The 27,682-nt window shown below is 40.9% G+C and overlaps 1 protein-coding gene across 4 annotated transcripts in view; it reads right to left on the bottom strand.

The window, feature by feature from the left end:
* The window catches only part of tpk1 (thiamin pyrophosphokinase 1), a 379,442-nt gene extending 353,269 nt beyond the window's left edge, over nt 1-26,173 (bottom strand). Inside the window, exons 1-2 of one of the 4 annotated variants that reach the window (XM_062957472.1) lie at nt 26,009-26,173; nt 19,226-19,297 (exon numbers count right to left, since the gene is read on the bottom strand). In XM_062957472.1, coding sequence (XP_062813542.1) covers nt 19,226-19,297; nt 26,009-26,051 — 115 coding nt within the window. In that variant the 5' untranslated portion in view covers nt 26,052-26,173. Of the gene's footprint in view, nt 1-19,225; nt 19,298-25,681; nt 25,882-25,968; nt 25,988-26,008 lie in introns of those variants that run through there. The other 3 variants (XM_062957471.1, XM_062957473.1, XM_008112903.3) reach the window with 3 other exon arrangements.
* Nucleotides 26,174-27,682: the final 1,509 nt, after the last annotated feature.

The following is a 27,682-nucleotide window of genomic DNA, read 5'->3' as shown; positions in this document are numbered from 1 at the left end:
TTACTCTGCTGGCAAACAGCGCAGCTGTCACAAAAGCGCAGAATGTCTTGCCGCATCTTTGGCCACCAGTAGCTCCTGGTAATGAGCTGCACGGTCTTGAATCTGCCAAAGTGCCCAGCCATGGGTTCATCATGGTGGGCTCTAATTACCTCTAACCTGAGGGCCCCCACTGGTACATAGACCTGCCCCCTGCGTACCAATACTCCGTCTTGGTCTTGTAGGTGAGGCAGTATTGTACGGTTACCTGCTGACAACAGCATGAGTTGTTCCTGAGTCCACACATCTTCTCTTTGAGCTTCAATGATCTGGTCATGTAACCCGGGCTCATTATCTACAACACATAGAGAGGCAGTAGGCAAGATGGTTTGACATACTACCTGCTCATTGGTCTTAAACTCCGGCTTGCGGGACAAGGCATCGGCCCGCAAGTTTGCCTTCCCTTCCACAAATTGCACCTTGAAGTTAAACCTGGAGAAAAACAAAGCCCATCGGATTTGACGCTGGTTTAACTTTTTAGCTGTTTGCAAGTGCTCCAAATTCTTATGATCAGACCTGACCACGATTTGGTGTCGCGCCCCTTCTAGCCAGTGCCGCCACACCTCAAACGCCACCTTAATCGCCAACAACTCCTTCTCCCATATGGTATAGTTCTGCTCAAATGGTGTTAGTTGCCGCGAATAAAATCCACAGGGACGCAAGGTCCCTGAAGAATCTTTCTGAGACAATACAGCCCCCAACGCGTAGCTAGAAGCGTCCGCTTCTACCACGAACGGTTTGTCTACATCAGGGTGTGTTAGTATGTTGTCTGATTGAAAGCTAGATTTTAGTTGCAAAAACGCGTCGTGAGCTTCCCGCCCCCACACAAATGGCTGTTTCTTACGCAGGAGCTGCGTCAAAGGCACCGTGAGCTTGGCAAAATTCGGGATAAACTCCCGGTAGTAATTAGCGAACCCTAAGAACCTTTGCACATCCTTCTTGGTCTTGAGCTCCTGCCATGAGTTGACTGCGTCAACCTTATGTGGGTCCATTTTAAGTTCCCTACCTGACACTACATGACCTAGGAACTCCACTTCAGGCACATGAAAGACGCACTTGGAAGCCTTGGCGAAGAGCCCACTAGCCCGCAGGCGGTGCAGAACCTGCTTGACATGCTGACGATGTTCTTTCTCGTCCTTAGAAAAAATCAAGATATCATCCAAATAAACTACCACAAATTGATCAATTAGGTCCCTAAACACATCGTTTATGAACCTCTGGAAGACCGCGGGCGCATTGCAAAGTCCGAAAGGCATGACTCGGAACTCGTGGCATCCGAAACACGTGTTAAATGCCGTCTTCCATTCATCACCTTCCCGTATTCTGATTAAGTTATACGCCCCCCGCAGGTCAAGTTTGGTAAAGACCTTAGCCCCTTGCACCCTTGATAGTAGTTCCGAGATTAAAGGTAGTGGGTACCTATCCCGAATGGTGTATTTGTTAAGGATACGATAGTCGCAAACCAACCTAAGGTCCCCAGTCTTCTTGGCCACAAAGAATACCGGCGCCGCAGTTGGAGAGCTAGATGGGCGAATAAACCCCTTGGCTAAATTCTCATCTAGGAACTCTCGTAAAGCTTGCCTTTCCGGTACAGTCAAGGCGTACAGCCTTCCCGCTGGCAATCTTGCACCTTCCGCAGGTTTAATGGCGCAATCATACGGCCTATGCGGCGGTAACTTGTCCGCTTCCTTTTTACAGAATACATCAGCGAACTCCCCATACTCATCAGGCACTCCCTCCATATCAGGCTGAGTAGTATTCAGAGTACAACAACCCTGCCTCTTTAAGGTCAGCTTACGTGCCACCCAATCCACTTGTGGATTTACTACGGCTAGCCAATCCATCCCCAAGATCACATCGTATCTGGGCAAGCTCGTAATATCCCACACAAACGTTCCCGTTACTCCCTGCACTTCCCACATTACTGCTGAGGTCTCATGGTTAACCACCCCAGTCTCCAATAGTCTCCCATCCGCACCTTCCACCCACACGTCGCATGCCTTGCGCACTATAGGAATGCCATGCTTCCTAGCAAACTCAATATCTACGTAAGAGACCGTAGCCCCTGAGTCCAGCAGTGCCAAAGTAGAAACAAGTTCTTTTCCCCCAACAGATAACGTAATGGGTACGAAAACATGCTTCTTCCCCTCAGCTGACTGCTTTAGAAGCCCTAATGCGTTGGACTCACGTCGCACTAGGGCTGGCCTTTTCCCGACAGCTGGGAAGGTTTCACATTACAGTTTTTGGCAAAATGCCCAGCATTCCCACAGTACAAACACAACCCCAGCTGCCTCCTACGGTTCTTTTCTTCAGTAGACAGCTTTTTAAAAACCCCAAGCTCCATAGGCTCTTCCCCCATCACCACAGGTGCCTTGGTTACATGCATAGGTGGCGCACACATTGCTTTTGAGTGCTTACGGGACTCGAACCTGGCGTCCAAACGCAGCACTTTAGCTACTAAGGCATCCCAATTTTCAGCCGGCTCCAAGCGTACCAATTCGTCCTGGAGGTAATCACTTAAACCAGCAGTAAACAAAAGCATGAATGCATTTTCCCCCCAATCCAGCTGGTGACGGTACAAATTAAACTTATTTAAGTAATCCAAAACAGTCCCCTTTCCCTGTTTCAACCGATACAGAGCCCACCCAGCATTCTCCGTACGGAGGGGATCCCCAAAAGTGTCAGTTAGAAGCTTCTTGAAATTATTCAAATTGTCTTTGACTGGGTCATTTCCCAAAATCAAATTGGTGGCCCATTGTCCTGCAGGACCAGTCAACAAACTCAAAATAAATGCCACCTTGCTAGTGTCCGTAGGGTAAGCATGAGCACTGAGCTGAGAAAAATAAAGCTCAACTTGTGCCAAAAAAGTTGGCAGTTTGCACCTGGATCCGTCAAAGCGTTCAGGGGTCAAAACATGTCCTTTAACAGCATGGGCTGCTTGACTGACCGCCGTTAAAGGCCGCCTGTAATTGGTCAAACTTAGCCTTTAACTCATCCATCGTCTTCCTGACGAGATTTATTACTGCAGTAAACTTTTTTATGGGCGTTGGGCAATCTGTCAAGGACAGAACGCCACAAGATCAAAGATAACAGAGTTTATTGGATTTACAGAACTCAAAATGCCCGTAAAAGACAAGGGCAAGGCAACTTTAGCCTTTAAAAACAAAAAGGGGCAAGAAAAACGTTCAAAAGATAAACCGGATTAAACCGGAGTTTAATCCGGGTAAAATCAAAACAGCTTGCTTCAGCCTGGGGAAAAACAAACAGAAGCTGGGAAACAAAGAGTTCAAAAGAATGCAACTAATTGGCAGCAGATGCCTCTCTGCTGCCAGCACTATGTTTTGAGTAACTAGGAGTCACTCCTTCACACAGCAAGGCAAATTTCCAATACAAACTCAGCAGCCAAGGATTGAAGCAGTAGCGTAGTCCCAGTTCGTTCCGTAGGTCGAGAGGCAGAATCAGACGTTTGCAGTTTTCCAAGTTCAATAGGAGAAAGCGAGCCCGTAGTCAGTTTTCAGTCCGTAAATCCAGAGTAGCAGATGGCGTCCGTCAAGAAAACGACGGAAGGTCAAAGCTATTGAGATTAAGCAGAGGTTTTGCACAAACAAAAGCCCACACAATTCCTCCCGCCGTCTGAACCCAAATTCCAAAACAACTTACGTATCAGCACACGAAAACACACCAGTCTTCAGGAAAGCGTCCCACACAGATCCCAAGCGTTCGTCCAGATTACCTTGCCCAACGCAATTTGCAATTGCTCCCAAGCCTCATTTTATGCCAGTTACAACTCCTCATCACTATCAGCTGCCCTCCTTAACCCGGGCGTTTCCTCATCACTTTCCTCATCAGAGCTGGAACACCTCTGACTACGCCCCACAGTATCCCCAGCTGTGGATCCCGTCCCATCCCTCCAGCTTGTCCATGGATCTAATCCTGAAGGTCCCCATTCATCTTCCATCCCATTATTGCCAGTGGTACCCAACTCCTCCCTTACCCGAGTCCAATCCATCTCATCCTCTTCCGAGCTAACCAGCTCTTCCTCCATTCTCTCCGTGAACCCCTTAAAAGACTCTTCGTCAGATGGTTCTGCAAAGATATCTCGCAGCCTCTTTCTTTCTCGCTCCTCGAGAGTATCTGACTCTCGAGGAGTCTTACGTCCACGTCTGCCAGAAGCAGAGCCATGAGGCTCAATCATAACAGTTTGACCTTATATACTTCATTAAGACTTGGATTAAAAGCAGACATGCATGCTTTCTCTCCTGGGCCTGCACCATACCATGCACTCTTTCCAAGGCATTTTAAGGAGTCTTCCCACTTCCAGGTAAGGAAGAGTGATGACTGCTGGAGCTATCCTCCCTGGGCTTCCTTTAAAAAATCCTCTTTTTTCTTGGTACATTTCAATCACCATTCTGGTTTGGGTATAATACTTGTTAGAGCTATTTCTACTTTCTACTCTAGAGGAGAGGTAACTAGGTGGTAGTAGTTTTCAAAGAATGAGGGGTTTCATTTTGTTTGCTGGGATTAATAAAAACAATTAAACTGTGATGCCGAATAGGGGAGGAGGAGCTGAGATTGGCTGCCATGTGGCCCCATTATAGATGGGAATCCGTGGTGGCTGGGCCCTTGCCATTTCAAGCACCTGAACAAACCGAAGAAGCCAGATTGGCCGAAGGAAGTGGCTAAAAACGGATCAGCGCACAAGCCTAGTGTGCACAGGAATTTGTTTTTTTTTTCCAAATGTAGTCCCCCTCCCCTAAAAAAAAAACATCTGGAGGACTGTGAAACTGCCCCCTGCTTAAAAGATTTGAGGACCCCTGTATTACAGGGCTTAAAAATATTACATTAGAATTGAAGAGAATTCTATGTGATAAAGTCTATTTGCTAATTGCCGTCCTTGGAAAAGTAATTCATTTTGGCAAATTAAATCCCCCAAAAATGGTGTGGGTGGGTGGCTGAACATACGTGAAATTCTCCTGGAAGACATATATTACTATATCAGTCGTCTAGAAGATTTACATACTTTACAATAGAATTAACTATTGTCACATACCCAATATTTCTCTTTCATACATTTCTCTGCCGTATTCTAAAAGCTGTATCTTGGTTCTCCAAACGATTCCTCCAAAACCAATTTCTGGATTTCAGAGGTGTTAAGGGGAGATAATAACTGATAATGCTTATTTTATTAAGTTTCCTCAGAAGCTTAATTCCTAAAGAAAAAAAAAAGCACAGCTATAAAAATGCAAATTAGGAAAGTTTTAGAAAAATTACTGCCAACTAAATACAACTCCATGCACTAGAAATTAATTCTGTAGATGATGTGGAAAACATGGCTTATAAAGTTAGTGAGATATTACTTAAGGCAAGAGAAACAATTAGACTATGAACAGTGGAAATAAACTAAACATTTGTCATCAAATATAATGAAACTAATTCAAAGTGCAATGAAAAATAAGACATGAATATGAAAATAAATTCAAAAGCAACAAAAGGCAAGAGTTTAACATCAGCAGGACTCAAAGTGATGTATAATAACAGGAAGCATTTGAAAATTCAGTCCTCGCAAAATCTCCTTAGCAAAATAATTATGTCCTCCACATTTCCAAAATGCTGTGAAAAAAAAATTACTTATTTCTTCACTGATTAGATTATTAGCTGTAAAATTAAGCCTGTGGTTTCTTGCAGAATTTAAAGAACATTTTTGTGTTCCTTTTTAAAACCATTTCTAATAACACAAGTCTTGTTATTCATGCATGGCATGAAAATGGAGAACCTGAAGCTTTGCATGGCAAAATGCATGGAAACTAGTCCTGTCCTTATTAAGCTATTGCACGTAAATATACTACAAGATGAATAAACATTAATTACAAAATACATAATTCTCAGCAATCAATTTTGCATTGCCAAAAAATACATCCAGAGCTCCTTGGAGAAATGTGATTACTACTAGTAGCTTTGCAAATCAACCCCAGCTGTTAATGATAATCACGAACTAGATGGTCATTTTTTAGTTTATATCATACATTCTCATCATTTAAATTGTGATCTAAGTTTATATTGCACTGTTCCTTATAACTTTAAAAAAAGACGTAGTTGAGCCAGATCAGGCACACTACAAGACCCACAGTAAAAATAGCAAGGTTTATATTATACACCAAAAATCACCCAATCTTTGTTAAATGTGTACACTTCTTAAGGATTATGTTAAGAAAAACTCAGAAATGTATTTTTGAGAAGAATTAAATTAAATGGAAAAGAATCCTACAACTAAACAATGGTGTACAGCCACTAATCAGTTTTCAGTGGTTTCCGAGTATTACATATATTTTGCCCAAGTTTAGCTATTAAGTTCAAGTTCCACTATTAAGATAGAGAAGGAGTTCTGAGCACAGCCCTGTTCCACTTCAGCAGAGAAAGGACAGTTACAGATGTAAATGGAATATTCAAAGTGGGCAATGATTGGACAATTCAGTTTGGAAAAAACAAGCTTGTGGGTAGAGGGAGGCCAAACATAGAGCTTCTGTGTTCGGTAAGAAGGGAGATTCTATTTCCAAATAACAACTTTTCAAGGTAGAATAATTTTCAAAATCCAAGGTTATTTAATAAACCCACAACATTTCTTTAGGGAAAACAATAAAGTGCAGTAATATTGGGAAGGCGGTTCTATTTTTGTACATAAAATTTTATATATATATATATATATATATATATATATATATATATTATGTATTCCTGATGCAATTTTCAGCCTATTGGCTGCAAAGATAATCTCCACTGTACACATTTTGAATTATCTTAGTTCCACTTATTTCCACAGTGGCTCTCATTTTCCGTCACTATAGTTATATCTTGCTTCTGAATACACCTGTGGTTACATATTTGATGTAGATACTTTGATGTTGCTAAGGTATGCAAAAAGCTACCTATTTGATCGCTCAGGTAAGGGAGGAATAACTTCTAGGTGACTAGAAAAGAAAGCTGTAGTTATTTTCTATGTCAAGATGTCAAATTGAGTTGCAGGGCAATTCAAATGGGTTGCTCAAGGGGGCATAGCTACAACCTTCTTGTGTCTTTTTCTCTTAAAAGAAAGTAAAAAAAATGCAGGGAAGGTGATGGGACATTAAGTGGCAAGGAAGATAAAGAAAGAAACAAACATATTTCATAGGTTCTTAAGCCATTATCTACAAACTGGGTATAAACATTATTTTTTTTCTTTGCTTCTGTTATTTTGATATATTTTTTTCAAAATAAAAATCTAGTCTTTTAAAGTGTTCTTTTTATTTAGACTTGTCTGTGTGAAAAACATCAGTCTCCAATACAATGGATTTCCAAAATGTATTTATTTGCATACTGGTGCCTGTGAATTTTTCTGGAAATAAATCTATCACTTCTGTGCAATTCTCAAAGGTGCCTCCCTCCCCCACCCACCCCACAAAAAATTGCAGCACACACAATAAACAATAAAATGTTGGTCCCCTGCTGTAGGTTAAAGTTTAAAGTGGGTCCTCATCTGAAAAAGGTGAAAGATTGCTGCTCTGTAATATAGTAACTTATTAAGTAAAACTATGCAAATGAGACAGACTTTTCCAAACATCATTATCATCTTAGCATGAGTGCAGCTATAATATTCACACATACATTTTTCAGAGTAAAGCACGCTGCCTATTATTAAACACCCCGCATTGAAGTGAGAATTGAAGGTAAATTACAAAGCACCCATTATTCTCTCTTCCTAAAAATCTTTCTCCTAGACCAGGGGTCTTCAAACTTTTTAAGTTGAGGGCCGATTCACAGTTCCTCCAACTGTTTGGGGGGGGGGGGCGGACTATGATGAAATAGTAAAAAAGAGGATTGTTGTTGTTGTGTGCCTTCAAGTCATTTCAGACTTAGGTCAACCCTAAGTCTAAAGTTTAGGACAGAGGCCAGGTAAATGACCTTGGAGGGCCCATGGGCCTTAGCTTGGGGACCCCTGATCTAGTAGATCTCCTAAGACCATAGGTAAGCAAAGAGACCTCCAAAGACCATCTACCACCCCCTGGTGGCCGCTGCAGCAATCCAGGGGAGCGGTGATGGCCACAGGTACATATATCTTTCTGTTTACAGTGTTCCCTCACTTATTGCTGGGGTTAGGTTCCAGGACCACCCGTAACAAGTGAAAATCTGCGAAGTAGGGATACTATATTTATTTTAATATTTACACATTATTTTAGTAGTTATACACTATTTTAAGTCTTTATCAACCAATTGTGTGTAGATAAATCGCCTCCTTCGCCTCCCATTGCCACTTGAGCTCCTTTTCTCTCCTTTTGGCTTCTCCTTCCTCCCTTCCTTAGACTGTAAATTGTAATTTTTTATGATTTATAAGAGTATTTTAGAGTTTATTGAAAAACCGCGAAACAGCAAATCCGCAAAAAGTGAACCGCAAAGTAGTGAGGGAACACTGTAATTGCTATTAAAAAATTTTTTTAAAATTTCCAGGTGCTGAGTAATATCTTTTCTGGAAAGGCGGAGGTAGGCCAAATAAGTTTGGGAACACTGATCTAGATGGTCTCATAAGACCATTGGTAAGGAAAGGGACCCTTAAAGGCCATCTAGACGGTCTCATAGGACCATAGGCAAGGAAAGTGACCTTCAAAAGCCATCTAGATGGTCTCATCAGGCCGTAGCTAAGCAAAGATACCTTAAAAGACTATCTAGACGATCTCATAAGGCCATAAGAAAGCAAAGAGACCTCCAAATACCAGGTAGACTTAGGTCCTAGACAATGAAAAGACAAACAAGGCAAAGTAGTAACAACAAGTTGCCAATACTATTCACCATAGACCTAGACTTAAAATTCAGGCACGGGGGCTATTAACGTTAAGGAAGCCACTTTTGCATATTTAAGGGACTTCGTTGAAGAGGTGTTCAGCATGCACAACATTTACAGAACCTCATTTGCTCAGGATCACACTCTCACTATATAATTTTCACATATTCACTGCTTCAATCACTGCAAACCAATTTTGAGAATATCAGGGGACTATTTTTTTTCTCTATCAGAGTCGTGATCACTGAAATTATCTACACAGAACATTTAATGCAGTTTCAAACCGGTATTGAAGAAAGTGGTTTTGTTGTACACATGATTGCGTATGAAATCCTAGAATCAGTTTGATGCCCAGATGGTGATTAGATTACACAAACCACAGATTTAAGACTGTATCTTATATTATTTAACCTGATTTCAAAAAACGGTATGTCTCAAAACAAACTCAAGGATTTGTTGTTTATAAAATATTTGTTGCATATTTTTAAATATTATTTCAAACTTTATTCATAGCATTATATAATAATAGAGTTAGTAGAGACCACATGGGCCATCTAGTTCAACCACCTGCCATGCAGAAGAGCACAATCAAAGTATCCTTGTCAGATGGACATCTAGCCCTGTTTAAAAGCTTCCACCACACTCCGAGGCTGAGAGTTCCACTGCTGAATAGTTCTTACAGCCAGGTAGTTCTTCCTAATGTTCAAGTGGAATCCTTTTTCCTGTCATTTGAAACCATTGCTTCAAATTCTAGTTTCCAGGGCATCAAAAAACAAACCTGACCCCTCTTCCTTACTGATAATAAATCAACATTTGTAAGGCTTGCTAAACAGGCTAATTTTGCTTTTTATGAAGTACAGCCAAAGCATTTTCTGCACAGTCCACTGTGCTTTGTTGCTACCAGATTTGTGTACATGTGTGGCATCCAGAAACCTGTTATTATTATCAAATCTTTCATGACTCCCCAACATTGAGCTAAGGGGACCCAATTTGGGCTTGGGACGCATAGTTTAAGAAGCCATGATCTAGAGGAAACTGATCTACTCTAACTGGCTGCAAAAATAAGTCAATAAATCAAAGTCAGAAAATTCCTACTCAGAAACATTTTAAGCACCTCTGGGCTCATGCAGCAATTTTTCTGCATTCTTGAATCACTGTATAGCAGGGATCCCCAAACTTTTTAAATAGGGGGCCAGTTCACGGTCCCTCAGACCGTTGGAGGGCTGGACTATAGTTTTAAAAAAACTATGAACAAATTCCTATGCACCCTGCACATATCTTATTTTGAAGCAAAAACAAAATAAAAAGGGAACAAATACAGCCTCAATGTTAATATTAATAATCATCATCATGGCACCTTGGGCCATCTACTCCAACCCCCTTCTACTTTTGTGCACCAAAACATAATCAAAGCACCCCTGGCAGATAGCCACCCAATAATAACAACAACAACAACAACAATACCGTAATAAACATGGCTGGAAGAGACCCCTTGGACCATCTAGTCCAACCCCATTCTGCCTTTGTGAACCAAAACATAATCAAAGCACCCCTGACCACCACCACCAACAACAACAACAACAACAATACTGTAATAATCAGGGTAGGAAGATATCAATAGCCTTGAAGAAGAATGAATCCATGAAAGGGATGACAAGTTTTCTTTCAGTCATTCACATTGGAATGACTGAGGAGGAGGGAGGCACACATGGACTCCCTGCTTGTCTTGCCGCGCATGCATATGCCTCACTCTAACTCTCGCTGTGCGGACTCCTTCCTTTTGGATGCATGCGTGCGCACATGCGGCAAAACAACAATGGAGGTGTGCCTGTGGCGAAAGTAAGAGGGCTCCCGCTTTATCTTGCTGCGCAGACTCCCTTGTTTTGCTGCGCAAACACGCGCATCCACAAGAAGGGAGTCTGCAAGATAAAACGGGAGGCCTCTTCCTTTCGCCACAGGCATGCCTCCGTTGTTGTTTCGCCTCTTCCATTGCCAAGGAACGCTCACACTGGGTGAGGGAGGTCGCGGGAAAGGAGAGCACGGGGCGCGCACCTTTCCCTTCTCCCTCACCCTATGTGCGCCTTCCTTGGTGGTGACAATGAGAAAGGACTGCACGGGGCGAGGGAGGAGAGAAAGGCGTGTGTCTTTTCCTCCTTCTCCTTCACACCACATGCACCTTCCATGGTGGTGGAGGAGAGATCCACCGCTGTGGGGGCCAGATAAATTTCTCCGATGGGCCGCATGTGGCCCACAGGCCGTAGTTTGGGGACCTCTGCTGTATAGTCTCCGTTTCCTTATGCATAAGATGAAAAGTTAATTCTTCTTATGAACTTTTGCACATGTTCTGCAAACAATAGCCAAGAATCCCAAATCCATCTCTAATTTAAAAGTTCAGATACCAAAAAAACCTATTATTATGGTATACTGTAAGGCTAATAAAATAAAGTGATAAGTGTATTCATTCATTTTGTGGTCTGCCTCTGCTTTATATGATACATGTGAAATTTTTGCAGTAAACATTTAGGAAGGAATTGAAATAACTCAAGGACTGCTACATTAAATCATCCCAAAACAGCTCCCATGCCAGCCAACTAGCCCTTTTTCATGTGACAGTACTAGCGCCTCATTGCTTTTGTCAATTAAGAAAAATGGCTGATTACACATGCATGCAGCATTATACTCACTTACATGGGAAACTGTCAAATGGAAATTTAGGGGGATCTACACTGCTTTTTAAAAGTATTAATAATCAGAGTTCATTGAATTTCCACATTTCATTGTATTGCAACCAGGACCTCAACACTGTGAAGAAGCAAAACATTTAACTGTGGCACAAAACCTAGGTAAATGACCCTTCCTGATTGACATACAATAATAATTGAGAGAAGCATCTTTGGCAGCAATTACATTCGAGTCTTTTGGAAACCTTCTTCATGGTTAAGTTGCACACATCTGGAACCCTTTTTCTGTCTGGTTGACTGGTAAACTTAGATTGTATGGGAAACAATGGTCTTGCCACATAGTCTCAATGGGATGAAGTCTAGGCTTTGACGGAGTCATTCTAAGATATTCAGGTTCTTAATTTTCAGTTATTTCAGTGTTGCTTCCCCTGTATGTTTAGGGTCATTGTCTTACTGAAAGGTACATTACCACACCAGTTCTAAGTCTCTTACAAAATGAAACCAGTTTTCCCCTACAATTGTGATGCATTTGGTCCAATTTATGTTTGTTTAATCGTGATCATTTTACTAAACTCCTACCAAGGAAAGGCATACCTCAACATGATACTGTTGTCACCACCATGCTTTGTTGTGGGTCCTGTATTCTCAGGGCAATGAACAGTTTGTTTTTCAACACACAAAGAGTTTTGCAGCACAGCCCAAAAACGTAATCTAATCTCATCAGATCATAGGGTGTTTTTTTTCTACAGGTGTGCAATTTTTTTCTGCAAGCTCAGAGATTTTACAAAAAAGGCAGCTTAAGCTGGCAGATCCTCATGAGGCAGATCTTCAACATGAAAGAGAAATACAGTATATGAGCACAGTAAAGAACTGAATATATAATTCTAATTCTCTTCTCGATCCTTCTCTGACAGCCTCTGCTTTTTTCTTAGCTCTTTTCTCTACTTTGTCCCTTATTCTTTCTCTTTCTTTCTCTACTAATCTAACTAATTCAATTTTGTATGATATCTGACATAGTGTATACCTGTCATTCAAAAGCGCAAGATAGCAACCTCAATTATGATTTAAAAATAAGGAAGTCCCACTTTTGATTTGGGAATCATCTCTATTCTCACACATAATCTCCTTTCTCTGCATATGACTCTTGCCTTCTGGATGCCTCACTCCTGATAAATAAGCGAGAAAAGGGCCTCCTATTTGATTTGCTGTTATGCCTTCCTTGTTTTAAGTTTCAATCTCTATGAAGCAAACAACCCCTCAAGTGCCATGAATGGCACTTTCAGTACTAGATGTAACTGCCAGTCTGGTCAGCTTCTGTACAAGAAATAAAATGAAAGGATCTTGTCCTTCTTCTCAGATAGCAAACTGTCTCAAGCTGGCCCTGCCTTCTCCTAAATTTGTCCTGTACAGTATTTTCTTTACTTTCTTATGATATCATAGGCTTCTGGCTCCTTCAATACATTGGCGATAAAATCAAAAACATATGATTAATTAGAGAAACTATAAACAGGAGATGCAATGTTATTTTTCTTAATAGCTATTTTCAGATCTTTCTGCAATACAATTTTGGTCTGATTAATTAATCATCATTTCTGAAACAGGATCACAGTTGAACAGTCCTGATTTAAATATCAACTCACCACTACCTACAGTTCACTCAAATGCACCATTACTCTGTCTACATCAGTTTTATCATGTGGGATACAAGTATAATACTACTATTACATCTGAAAAGATTGCCAAAACAATGTAATTCAGAAATATTTATTACAGTATATTCAAGACCAATCCATACAATATTTAGCTCTTCCAGAGCTGGCTCTTGAAATACTTGGACAAAATTACCATTTGCATTATAAAGCACAATTTAATGCAAGAGGTGACACAACACCTTGTTTTAACAAATATGAATGTGTTGTATCATCAAAACATTTTAAAGACATTCATAGCAAGTAATACACTTGCAAATAACAAACAAAAACATTATTCTCTTACATTCTGGCAGAATTTTTTGTTGTTGTAATCCACGCCAACCATTTCAAACAAACCAAATAATTATCTCAGAGAATTACACAGGTAATATAATATTTTATAACTATTTTAATTCAATGGTGTGCTCTCAAAAGCAGAAACAACAATTTAAAAGTAAATAAAATCCTAATTATAATAGTGAATGTGCTTAACAAAAAGGGAAGAAATCCAATGAAGCCTGGACTGATAAAACTATTCTCATGCTGCCTGACCAATGCTAGCCCTTGATTTGCATAAAAAAGAATGCAGCATATGCAAACTTACGAAATTACTAAAACAATTTACATCAATTATTTGACTTTGAAACAGCTACAGCAGACGGACTATGACTCCAGAGCCTCAAGCACTGGGTCAGGACCAGAGAAATGTGAGGCCATAGTTCCATTCTATCATAAAACTCACTGCGATTGACCCAATTATTCTCAGTTTAATTTAATGAAACAGGACAGTTGTTAAAACAAGAGAGAAACAGAATCTCAGCTCTTCAAAAGAAGGGAAAGATAGATTGGGTAAACAAATAGCCATATGATCTTGATTTAACAGAAGCTGTTTGCGGATTCTGGAACTGAATGAAGTGTCTCCCATATTCTTCTGTGCCACAGAGTGTACGGACTCTTCTGACGGGTCAGCTACAAGTTATCTGAGATACCAAAGCAACAAGGATGGTCACTGCAACATCTTATACCTACTCATTATGAGTGAAAATCAGGCCTTCTCAGCCTTTTAATGCTGTAAACACACACATCCAATGGCAGACAACTATTCTGGGAAATGAGCCACAAGTCATGCTCGAAATATGAAACAATATTCTTGCCTGGAGGTTTTCCCTCTAGCTTATTGAGCCAGGAAACAGGAAATGACATGCCACAAGCTGGAGGGAATATATACCTGACTCTTTGCCAAAGCAAACCAACAAATGTATGACTTCTCTTTAATTTCATGAGCGTTTTTTTGGCATATGCACATTAGGCTGACCATCTAGAAATCAAGTAATTACAGACCTTCAGAATATAGATACTGATGTGTACGGAATGATAACACTTTCAACGTTCAGATATACAAACAAATATGTATATTTTTAGAGATGGGACTATTCAAAATGTATGATGAAAATTTGAACACTATGCGGATTATAAACTGAAATCTGTATGTTTATTTATTTCAGAGATCTACCACAAATTACAATTTTATGCAAAGTGTTGTATGATTCAATATTGTGCTTTTCCTGCATGGTAGAGGGTTGGGCTGAATAGTCCACGTGGACTCTTCCAACTCTATGACTATAATTCTGTGTTCAAATTGTTATCCTTGTGCAGCAATACAGTGTTTGCATTGTGAAAGCATACGCACAGACATGTGCACTTGTCTGGGTTGTTGTACTGGAATCAACCATGTCAGATTGACTAAATACAGGATATGAACATCTAGTTATTCTTCTAAGGAGATAAGCAATGACAATTCCCCAGCACTCAGAAGAATAGAAAATAACACACTGAAAAGCTTGGTTCTACTTCTCTGTCAGTCAGAAATATAAGTAATCAAGGCAAAATATGAGAGTCTGCATCCTTTTAGTTTACTAAAATGTTCAGCCAGTACTGAATTTGTTTTTTTCTCAAACTGAAACGAGCAAGTGAAGCTAAAGATTATCTCTCCGCAAATGCAAGTTAAATGATTGATGTATCAATTATAGCTCTATGTATGTATCCTTCCCCAAAAAAATGTTCTTTCAGATGTAGTTGATTTTTGTTATATATAAGTACACATTATTCTCTTTACATTATTATAAATATTCCAATGAAATAATTTCCACATTACGGTTTTAAATGTGTTTGAATATAATATTTAAATCAAGTATGCTAAATCAAATCTATTGTTTAGAGCAGAAAACATTATTTTTTTCAGGAAAACACTGCACTGGATGATAGCAACCCAATTCTATTCTCTCGCCACCATAGAAAGGATATTTTAGCTTTTTAGATGTTTACCTAAAGAAAATGTCTGATGGAAGGAGGGATTTATTTTGTTTCCCCCATGCTCAAGAGACTTGCCCACTGAGGAGAGCAGCTTGTTTATTTCTTGGAAAGGCAATGCAACTCAAATGTCAGTCCATGGACCATGCTGACTAAATGATCTTATTCAAATCATTAAATGGCTTTGCCACACATAAGGAGAAATGGATGGCCATATATTCATTGGGGGAGAAGACTCTTACAGACATGGGTAAAATACAGGGTGTTTCCAAAAGATTTGAAATCGCTTTATCTTTGAAACCACAAACCTCCTATGAATGAAACCCTGACCATTTTAAGAGTGGGGCATAGAGTTTTAAAATGATTACTGCTAGATGCCAGCACTCTCCCAGCACTCAAACAACCCCTAACCTCAGTCAATCGCAAGATGACAACTATGCAAATGAGATATTCTCATTCAATCAAACTTTATTATGGCCCAAAGACCCAATTTGCTCAGCAGGAAAAAGTGCAGAACAGATTCATAAACTGAAAAGACCACTTAAAAGCAGGACGCGTGCAATGCTAGATGCATATGAACAAGGGTAAAAACACTACAAATATATACAAGCTGAGTCTAATACCATAGAATCATAGAGCTGGAAGAGACCTCACAGGCCATCCAGTCCAAACCCCTGCCAAGAAGCAGGAAGGTCACATTCAAAGAACCCCGACAGATGGTCATCCAGCCTCTGCTTAAAAGCCTCCAAAGAAGGAGCCTCCACCACAGTCCGGGGGAGAGAGTTCCACTGCCAAACAGCTCTCACAGTCAGGAAGTTCTTCCTGATGTTCAGGTGGAATCTCCTTTCCTGTAGTTGTTCCGTGTCCTAGTCTCCAGGGCAGCAGAAAACAAGCTTGCTCCCTCCTCCCTATCACTTCCCCTCACATATTTATACATGTCTCCTCTCAACCTTCTCTTCTGCAGGTTAAACATGCCCAGCTCTTCAAGCCACTCTTCATAGGGCGTGTTCTCCAGGCCCTTAATCGTTTTAGTTACCCTCCTCTGGACACTTTCCAGCTTGTCAACATCTCCTTTCAATTGTGGTGCCCAGAATTGGACACAGTATTCCGGGTCTGACCAAGGCAGAATAGAGGGGTAGCATGACTTCCCTGGATCTAGACACTATACTCCTATTTATGCAGGCCAAAATCCCATTGGCTTTTTTTGACGCCGCATCACATTGTAGGTTCATGTTTCTGCCTAAGTGGAATATCTTTCATTTGTCCCTGTTGAACTTCATTTTGTTAGTTTCGGTCCATCTCTCTAATCCAGGGGTCCCCAAACTAAGGCCCGGGGGCCGGATGCGGCCCATCGAAGCTATCTATCCGGCCCCCACGGCACAAGGGCAGAAGGGGGTTGGGCTAAATGACCCAAGGGGTCTCTTCTTCTCTTCCAACCCTTATTATTATTATTATTATTATTATTAACATTGAGGCTGGGTGGCCATCTGCCAGGGGTGCTTTGCTCGTGCTTTTGCTGCACAAAGGCAGAAGGGGGTTGGACTAAATGGCCCAAGGGGTCTCTTCCAACCCTCTTTATTATTATTATTATTATTATTATTATTATTATTATTATTATTATTAACATTGAGGCTGGGTGGCCATCTGTCAGGGGTGCTTTGCTTGTGCTTTCGGTGCACAAAGACAGAAGGGGAATGGACTCAATGGCCCAAAGGGTCTCTTTCAACTCTTTTATTATTGTTGTTGTTATTATTATTATTATTGCTTGGTGGCCAACTATAGTCCGGCCCTCCAACGGTCTGAAGGATCGTGAACTGGCCCCCTGTTTTAAAAGTTTGGGGACCCCTGCTCTAATCTGTTAAGATCGTTTGAATTCTGCTCCTGTCTTCTGGAATATTGGCTATCCCTTCCAATTTGGCTTCGTCTGCAAACTTGATGATCATGCCTTCTCACCCTTCATCTAAGTCATTAATGAAGATATCGAAAGTTGTCTTATTCTGGCTACCTCAGAGAGAAACTTGGCAACATGAGGTATTCTTCATTTGCTAAGTTATTTTTTATGATTTGTTTCTGGCTCAAAATGGTTAGTTAAAACCTGATTAACTTGATAACTCATTAAACCGTTTAATTTTTTGTATCATGTAGCCATTTTGTACTATTTTGACATTGGGCCCATCATTTTGAAACACTCAAAAAACCTCAAACCAGACAAATTGGAATAATATCAAGCATTTCTCTGAACTGGTACATTATAAACTCATACCATAAACGTGTTCCAGGCCATTACTTGTCAGCCAGCGAAATAAAGCAGAGTGCTGGCCTTGAACCCTAAAAGGGGTGTATATTCCTAGCTTTAGATATGAATCTCAGCAACTTCAAATATGAAGCAAGCATCCTCCTCCTCCCACCCCAAAATCTTACGTAGGAAATCAAATAAAGGAATCTGAGGTCTTCTACATGGAGAGGAGAAAGGAGGCATATTTCTCCATTTTCAGTGTCACATAAGTAAACCAGACATCAGGAGCACTAGATAAATATTGCCAGGCAGGTGTGTGTGTGGGGGGGGGGGGGGGGGGGCAGTGGGGAGTTCCCTTCCTCCTCAAAGCAGAACTGATGAATGTTGACAGGTGAGGTGTTCCTAATTTAAACAAACAAGACTTCGATGGCATCTGAAAACTTCACATTTATTGGACTCCAATAAATACTACAAAAATGCTGTGTGCCTTTTTGTTGATTTTGCTACAGTACATTAACATGTCTACCCCCTGAAAAACATTAATTAAAAACCTTTTTACTCAGTCTAGCAAATGTATAAATATTGCAGAGGCATTTTTAAATGCAAAAAATAGTAAAACAATGTATGGTCGGATTATGACCATGCTGCTTTCTGAACACTGAGTTCCACAGATTACATGTTTGACGTAAGCATGCTCTATCCTTGAAGTTCCCCTCTTTTCAAATATTACATTAAGAAAAAATACAGTGATATCCTAAAAGCTAATATATTTTACTTGGCATCAACTTTTGAGGATCTGTAGGGTGCACCATTAGGTTCATCAGAAGACCATACATGTTTATGCCAAAGAAAACTTCTTAGGTTCCTTCTACACTGTCATATAATCCAGAATATCGAAGAAGATAATCCACATTATCTACTTTGAACTGGATTATATGAGTCTATACTGCCATAAAATCCAGTTCAAAGCAGATAATCTGGATTTTATATGACAGCATAGAAGGGGCCTTAGTCTAAGGCAGAGCTTTCCAAACATTTTATGTTAGTGACACGTTTTTTAGTTTTACTAAGGAAACTGTTAGTTAAATCAAACCATTATAAGTGATATGAATACACACATAAATTATAATAAATAAATTATGGGGTCACAATTTATCTTATGAAACCCTTTACTTGCATTTTTAAAGTATGATTTATTGCTTATTTCACATAAACTCAGAGGTTTCTCGTTACGTTCATGCAACACACCTACACACTACAGCCGACACGACAGGTGGTTTGGAAAGCTCTGGTCTAAGGTGTCATGTGACGTTTTGTTGTGATTATTCTCAATTTTATCCATGAAAATATTAGCAGTCCCCTTGCCTCTCAAGACATGAACACAGCTATTCAGAACGAGACATACAGGATGCATTTGTAAAAGAAACACTCTTAAAAGGAATGTAAATGCTAGGTACAATACCAGTGGGAAGCAGACATTCCAGTGGAGTAAACACACGTTCCATTGCAGCTGATAAGTGTTGTGCTTTTAAAACTAAAAGAAATAAACAAAAAGCAGGCTTTTAAAAATTACAGTTCATGAGCCGTGCTTATTAATTCAATATCATTTAGATTTAAGCTATACCCGTAGAACAGTATTCCTGAGGAAGCACTCTTCAGAAACAGCCACAAATTTGCAGGCACACAAATATTGATTTTAACATAAACACATTCAAATCTGATTTACAAGGACCCATAGACCGTTACATACAAGGGGTAGCAGAAAGCCTATCACAGTGTGAAGAAATTAATCTATAAGAACATTTGGCATTAGCCAAATTGATAGTGCAACATACGGTCCAGGAGATTGGAAAATCTGAGCTCTGGAGGAGCAGGGAACCAGCAAACTCAGTGAGTCAAGCTTGGGAGGGTTCAATTGGTAGCTATTGATTCATATAGGTGTCAAAATACTATCCAAAGTCAATATTTGGCAATAAGAAAAATAATGAAGGTTGCATAAGCCAACTCTCTTTAAAGAAAGGAGGTATGATTTATGTTGAGATATATTTTCAATAAACAAGCTTCTATACGTATTTGCTCAGCTGGATTGTGAACTGCAAGCACATGCTATGCCTGAATGCAGTTTGTCCCATTCAAGCATTGCATGTGATTGCAGTTCACAATCCAGATATGACATTCAGCCATGGTCCTTATTTTAATATTTCCTCATGGCATCTTCAGCTTGCAGCCACTAGGTTTCTCGTAACATCTTGATCTGTATGCCTCTGTCCAAAAAAATCAAGTTTTTGAGAAAAATCTAAACGTCTCACATTTCCCCTTAAAACAAGGCTGGTGGAGCCTGCCTTCCAGTAGTGCACCAAGACAAAGGGCTGGGATCAATTAATTTAAAGTTCTTACTGCTACTAATTAAATCTTAGAAGAAACTATGGAAGGAGAGGGCTTACATAAAACCTGGAAATCATGGTTTAAAAGACCCAGAGTCAACTCCAAGGCCTTAAGGTAAATTTAATAATACAATTATAGGAAAGATTTACAATACTGCATTAGTCAGAAAAATAGTAACATTTCTTACAAGGCAATTTCCTACAACCCAATTCAAAGTATCATTTTTCATCTTGAAAACCCTAAACTAGAGGTATTAAACTTGTGACCATCAAGATGTTTGGGCCTTTAACTCCCAAAAGCTGTAGCCAGCTTGTCCAATAGCCAGGAATTTTGGGAGCTGAAGTCCAAAATATCTGGAAGGCCACAACACTACTGCACAATTCTGGCACTTAGTAGCAAAAAGTAATGCCATGCCCTCCAATATCCCAAGACCTGTCAGGAAGACTTCACTGTGCCTTCTGTAGGGTTGAGTGCCAACCTTCTACCTGGCAGCATCTTTCCATGGAAGTGATTGCTTATATGTATTTGATCATCCTTTCATGATGTCTTATGCACCCTTACAAAGGATTCCTTATGAACAAAGTGGGACTTCTAACTGAATATACATTACGGTGTCCATAATTGGACACAGGATTCCAGGTGTGGTCTGACCAAGGCAGAATAGAGGGATAGCATGACTTCCCTGGATCTAGACACTATACTAAGATAGAATTAAATTTAGGATTATTAAATGTAACTAGTTAAAACAATTAAAATCATTTTTTTAAACTATTAAAATACAGAAAACACTACACAATAGCCCCTGGCTCGATCTTAAAGACTTTCTTCTTTAAAAGCCTGTCTAAATAGGATGGTTTTAGCCTGCCACCTCAAGACAGCAAGGAGGGGCCATTCTAGCTTTCCTAAGGAGTTCCAGAGATGAGGACCAGCCACTGAGAAGACCCTCTCTTGTTTCCCCACCAACTGTGCTAGCGGTAATGGTAAGATTTTTTTTCTGAGGATCTCAGGCAGATTCATATTGGGAGATACAATACCAAATAGCCTGGATCTGTGCCATATACGGTCATAACCGGCACTTTGAATAGTGCATAGAGACAAACTGGCAGCCAATGGAGCTGCTGCAACAGGAGGGTTGTCTTCTGTCTGCAGCCAGTCCCCATGAGCAACGTGGCTGCAGTTCTTTGGATTAGCTGAAATTTTAGAATACTCTTTGAAGGCAGCCCACATAGAATGTGTTACAGTAATCCAAACAGGATGTACCACCATGGCCAGGTCCAGTATCTCAAGGAATGTGTGCAGTTGGCATACAAGTTTTAAATTTTCAAAGGCATCCCTATCGACTGCAGAAACCTGGACCTCCAGGTTCAACACTGAATCCAGGAGTTCCCTCAAGCAGTGGATCTGCCTGTTCAGAAAGAGTGTGGTCCCATCTAGCACAGGCTGAATCATTAGGTGTAATATTGCATGCTCAACATTGGGGGCTGCCATCAGAGTTGTTCTGTGGTATTAATGGTATGGTTCTTAGGGTCATTCATATGTTTAAGAAGAATGAACAAGTAATTAAAGAAGTCCAATGAGTCCTACAAAGAATCTCTAAGCTATAAATGAAGGCTTTTATTGATCTCGAAGACACCTACACCCCTTCTGTCTAATAATACTATGTAAGAAATTTTGACAAAAAATCCAGGAACAAAAATCTTGTTACATAGTGTAATAGAGCAATCACAGTATAAGTGTGTGTTCACATAATTATTTCTGAGTGCCCCAAAGAACCAAAGCTCGAATTTAATTCAAGACCAGTTGTAAAGTATACAGCCCTACAAGCAAACTGTGGCATACAAAGCTCAAGATTCAAAAAAGCACAGTCACAACAGTTCAAACAGCTCCACAGTTGTGTGAAGGACCCCAGTTTTACTAAGATAAATGAACAGTGCGTTTTGGCTTTCTCCTAAGGCACAAGTGTCAAACACAATACCCTAGTGCTGAATCCAGCTCCCCATGTCTTTGTTTTTTTTGTGGCTCTCCAGATGATGCACTACTTCTGTACTCCTCATCTTTAGACATCATGACTATAGATGATGGGAGTTGTAATGCAGTAACATCTGGACGACTGCAGATTGTTCTGTTTAATCAGGATAGTGGGGGTTGAATTTAGATACAAGGCTTCTGGATGTCTGACCTTAAAATGCCCTTTAACCTTTCCCTGACCTCATAGCCACAAGAGCTATTGGGTTGCAATTCCCATTATCCCGTTAGCAGGGTAGATAATCAAAAGTGATGGGAAGGGTAATTAAATAACATCCGGGGATCCAAACTAGGAAAAACTAAAGAGCAGCCACCACTATAGAAAGCCATCAGCCATTGGCCAAAAAAACAACAACAAAAAAAAAACAACAAGCCAGCGGATCTGCTGGAATCTCCAGACGACTTCAATCATCACTCTTTTCAAAAAAAGGGGGGGATAGAACAGACTGTGGAAACTATTGAGGTATCTCCCTTCTAACCTCAGCTGGGAAAATCCTTGCAAGAATCCTTTCAAACAGAAAATGTTGACTATTTCCGCTACCTTGCAGCCACCTCTACACAAAAGTCAACATAGACGCTGACATACAACACCGCCTGAGTTCTGTGAGTGCAGCATTTCTCTGAATGAAGCAGAATGTTTGAGGATCGGGACATCCGTAGGGACACCAAGGTGCTTGTTTATAAAACTAACATCCTCCCAATCCTGCTATACGCCTGTGAAACATGGACGGTCTATAGACGTCACACTCAACTCCTGGAAAGATTCCATCAGTGTTGCCTCTGAAAAATCCTGCAAATCTCTTGGGAAGACAGGCGGACAAATGTCAGTGTACTGGAAGAAGCAAAGATCACCAGCATTGAAGCAATTATCCTACGTCATCAACTCCGCTGAACTGGTCACGTTGTCTGAATGCCTAATCACCATCTCCCAAAGCATTTACTATACTCCCAAATCAAGAACAGGAAACATAATGTTGGTGGACAGGAAAAGAGATTTAAAGATGGGCTCAAAGCCAACCTTAAAAACTGTGGCACAAACACCAAGAACTGGGAAGCCCTGGCCCTTGAGCATTCTAATTGGAGGTCAGCTGTTACCAACAGTGCTGTAGAATTCGAAGAGGCACAAATGGAGGGTTTAAGGGAGAAAAGTGCCAAGAGGAAGGCGCATCAAGCCAACCCTAACCAGGACCACCTTCTATCTGGAAACCAATGTCTTCACTGCAGAAGAACATGCGGCTCAATAATAGGTCTCCACAGCCACCTACGCATCCACCGCCAAGACACTACACCTGGAGGACCATCATCCTCAAACTACGAGGGATTGCCTAAGTAAGTACTATAGAAAGCAATTCCACTATGTCACAAAATTTGACAAATTTTCAGTTCCTGTTATTTCCTGTTATTTCCTATTATTTGACAGTTGTTATACTCCAGAAACTTCATTTTTGTGGCAGCCACAAGTTACGTAGAATTGGTTGAGACTCTACTAGATATTCATTGAAAAACTATAGCAAAATGTGCTGCAAAGACAAGAAAAACAATATTTTTGTCCCAGAAACAAAGTGATTGCCATTTTCCTATGTTTTTATGATACAACCAATCAAGAAATGCTATTTGTAACCCAGGAACAAAAATCGTGCTGCAGTGTTATAGTTGGCCCTCTGTATCCACAGATTCGCTGGGCCTTTCCACACAGCCATATTACCCAGAATATCAAGGCAGATAATCCAGAACATCTGCTTTGAATTGGGGCCCCTTCCACACAGCTATATAAAATTCCACAGGATTATATGGCAGTGTGGACTCCGCTAATCCAGTACAAAGCAGGTATTGTGGATTTGGAGGACCTGAAGATGATAGCGCACACCTTGGTAACTTCAAGGTTGGTCTTCTGCAATATGCTTTACATTGAGCTATCCTTGTACCAAGTTCAGAAACTCCAACTGGTTCAAAATACAGGAACATCTAGGTTACAGGAACATCTAGGAGCGAGTATATTACAACTATCCAAAGGTCACACTACTGCCTGCCAATTAGTTTCCGGGCAAAGTACAAGGTGATGGTTTTAATCTTTAAGACACAAGTGAAGGCCTATATCTTCCGGCATACCTACCCAGTCTTTAAACATAAACATGAATTTTAATACATGTCCTTTGTATGTAACTTTTATGGAGGTACGTTTTAGTGTATACAGTAGAGTCTCACTTATCCAACATAAACGGGCCGGCAGAATGTTGGATAAGCGAATATGTTGGATAATAAGGAGGGATTAAGGAAAAGCCTATTAAACATCAAATTAGGTTATGATTTTACAAATTAAGCACCAAAACATCATGTTATACAACAAATTTGACAGAAAAAGTAGTTCAATATGCAGTAATGTTATGTTGTAATTACTGTATTTACTAATTTAGCACCAAAATATCACGATGTATTGAAAACATTGATTACAAAAATGCATTGGCTAATCCAGAATGTTGGATAAGTGAGTGTTGGATAAGTGAGACTCTACTGTATTTGTAGTGTTTTTGCTGTATTTATGTATTTTGTTTTGTAACCCACCTCGAGCCATAAGGAGGGTAAGAAATAAAATTATTATTATAATCGTATTGTGGATTATCTGCCTTGATATTCTGGGTTATATGGCAGTGTGGAAGGGCTCTGGGTTGTCTGAGGGCCCTTCCACACAACCCTAGCATCCAGAATATCAAGGCAGAAAATCCCACAATATCTGAAATGGGTTATCTGAGGGCCCTTCCACACAGCCATATAACCCAGATTAAGTCAGAAAATCCAACAATCTCTGCTTTGAAGTTTTTGTTTTGTTTTTTCGTGTCAGGAGCAACCGGAGTTGCTTCTGGAGTGAGAGAATTGGCCGTCTGCAAGGACGTTGCCCAGGGGACGCCCGGATGTTTTGATGTTTTACCATCCTTGTGGGAGGCTTCTCTCATGTCCCCGCATGGAGCTGGAGCTGATAGAGGGAGCTCATCAACTGCTTCAACTGCTTTGAAGTGAGTTATCTGGGTCCACACTGCCATATATTCCAGTTCAAAACAGAAAATTTGGGATTTTATTCAGCTGTGTGGAAGGGCCTCAGTCCACATGGCCATATAATCCAGTTCAATGTGGATTTTATACACCTGTGTGGAAGGAGCCTCCGTCCGTGGCTTCAAGGGCCCTTTGACAGCAACCATAAGGGTAATGAATATTAGTTGGACACCCCTGTCCTAAAGGCTGTAAACATTGGGTCTGCCTGCTCCTCTTCACTGACTTCAAAGCCCGTCCCTTCAGCTGCTGCAGTCCCTTCTCCTTTTCCCGCGCTCAAGGTTCAAAGGAAAGGGAAACAGAAGGAAAGCTCCCCAGCTCTCGCGAGAGGCAATGCCAACACCGAGAAGTAAGAGAGAGAGAGATGTAAAGAACAACAGTGCCAAAGCAAAGGCAAGGCTTGAGGCCTCGCGGTCTCCTCGCGACTGAGGATAAAGTCAGAGGCCTGGGCTAAAGGGGTTACCTGTTGCCGCGCACGCGCAGACGGAGGCCGCGCGCCCGGTGCCACTTGCAAAAGGAAGAGGGAAAGGAACGCGCGCGCAGATCGCATCCGCAGTGCACGGCTCGGCCTTCGACCTTGAAGTGCCGCGCGCGGAGAAAGGGGGCGGGGCCTACACACACATACACAGGCCGAGGTTTGCCGCAGGAATAAGGAGGCACAGGGAAAGCTTTGAGGGGTGGGGGCGGGGCCTTTTCTAAAACCCCGCCCCCCACGGAGGCTGCCACTCAAAGAGTGATGACAGGCCCTACCTTTAGGAACGCTTGAGCACAGCAGATGTTGAAGACTTACTAAGCAGAGTCGTCTCTCCCGTTAGAGAGTTGGTTGCTGTCATTTCAGGCCTCCTTTTCGGGGGAAACTCAGCTGATGGGGCTGAAGAGATTTAAAAACACCTCATGAGAGGTGGCGCCAAGAAGCTAGAAGAGAGAACTGTATCCTTGTGCCACTTGCCTTGTGTCGCCTTCTGCCTCTGCAATGGAAGGAGTCACCCTTGATCCAGGGCCTTCCTCGGCACTGTCAAATTAATGCAGTTTGTCAGGGCTTTGGCTGCCATGGCTCATAAGATGGAAACATAAAACAGGTAGGAAGGCCCCTAGCCAAAAAAGGCTGCTGTCCTTGCATCGTCTAGGCCAGGGGTCCTCAAACTTTTAAAGTGGAGGTCCGGTTCATGGTCCCTCAGATTGTTGAGGGGCCAAATTATCATTTGAAAAACAAAACAAAACAAACAAATTCCTATGCACACTGCATATGTCTTATTTGTAGTGCAAAAAAACTCTCAACAAAAATTATTTATTTATTTATTTGCTACAATTATGCCCCACCCTCTCTCACCCCGAAGGGGACTCAGCGGCTTACAAGTTGTATGTAGATACAATATATTATATTATTAGCATAGCACAATATTAGCATTATATATTACTATATTGTACCATACCACTATACCATATTATTACTAGTAATATTACATTTAATATATAATATATAATTAATATTATTATATTATACAATATTATTACATTGTATTATTATTATTGGAGCCCCGGTGGCGAAGTGCATTAAAGCACTGAGCTGGAGACCGAAAGGTCCCAGGTTCAAACCCCGGGAGCGGTGTGAGTGGCCACTGTTAGCTCCAGCTCCTGCCAACCTAGCAGTTTGAAAACATGCCAATGTGAGTAGATCAATAGGTACCGCTCCAGTGGGAAGGTAACGACGCTCCATGCAGTCATACCAGCCACATGACCTTGGAGGTGTCTACGGACAACGCTGGCTCTTCGGCTTAGAAATGGAGATGAGCACCAACCCCCAAAGTCAGACATGACTGGACTTAACGTCAGGGGAAACCTTTACCTTTACTATTATTATTATTAGCCACTGAGTCCCATACTGGGTGAGAAGGGCGGGATAGAAATACTGTAATAAATAAATAAATAAATAAATATTATATTGTAGTAAAGGTCTCCCCTGACGTTAAGTCCAGTCGTGACCGATTCAGGGGGTTGGTTTTCATCTCCATTTCTAAGCCGAAGAGCCGGCGTTGTCCATAGACACCTCCAAGGTCATGTGGCCGGCATGACTGCATGGAGCACCGTTACCTTTAATATTATTAATATTAATTAATAATATTATATGTATTATATGTATACACAATATATTATATTATTATCATAGCACAATATTAGTAAATGAATGAACAATACAGTATTTAAAAATAAAAACAATTTTAACCAACATATACCTATCAGGATTTCAATGGGAAGTGTGGGCCTGCTTCTGGCCAATGAGATAGTCAAGTTAAGTAGGATTGTTGTTGTTGTGTACCTTCAAGTCATTTCAGACTTTGGGTAAGTCTAAGTCTAAAACTGAGGGCGGGGGCCAGGTAAATGACCATGGGCCTTAGTTTGGGGACCCCTGATCTAGGCTATATAAGCTCCTGTGACACCCCAGTTCATTGTGGCCAATGCTACA

This window comes from Anolis carolinensis, chromosome 6, assembly GCF_035594765.1.
Source record: "Anolis carolinensis isolate JA03-04 chromosome 6, rAnoCar3.1.pri, whole genome shotgun sequence".
Lineage (NCBI taxonomy): Eukaryota > Metazoa > Chordata > Lepidosauria > Squamata > Dactyloidae > Anolis > Anolis carolinensis.
Note: the sequence above shows the minus strand (reverse complement) of the source record. Positions and strands in the feature narration are given on the sequence as shown.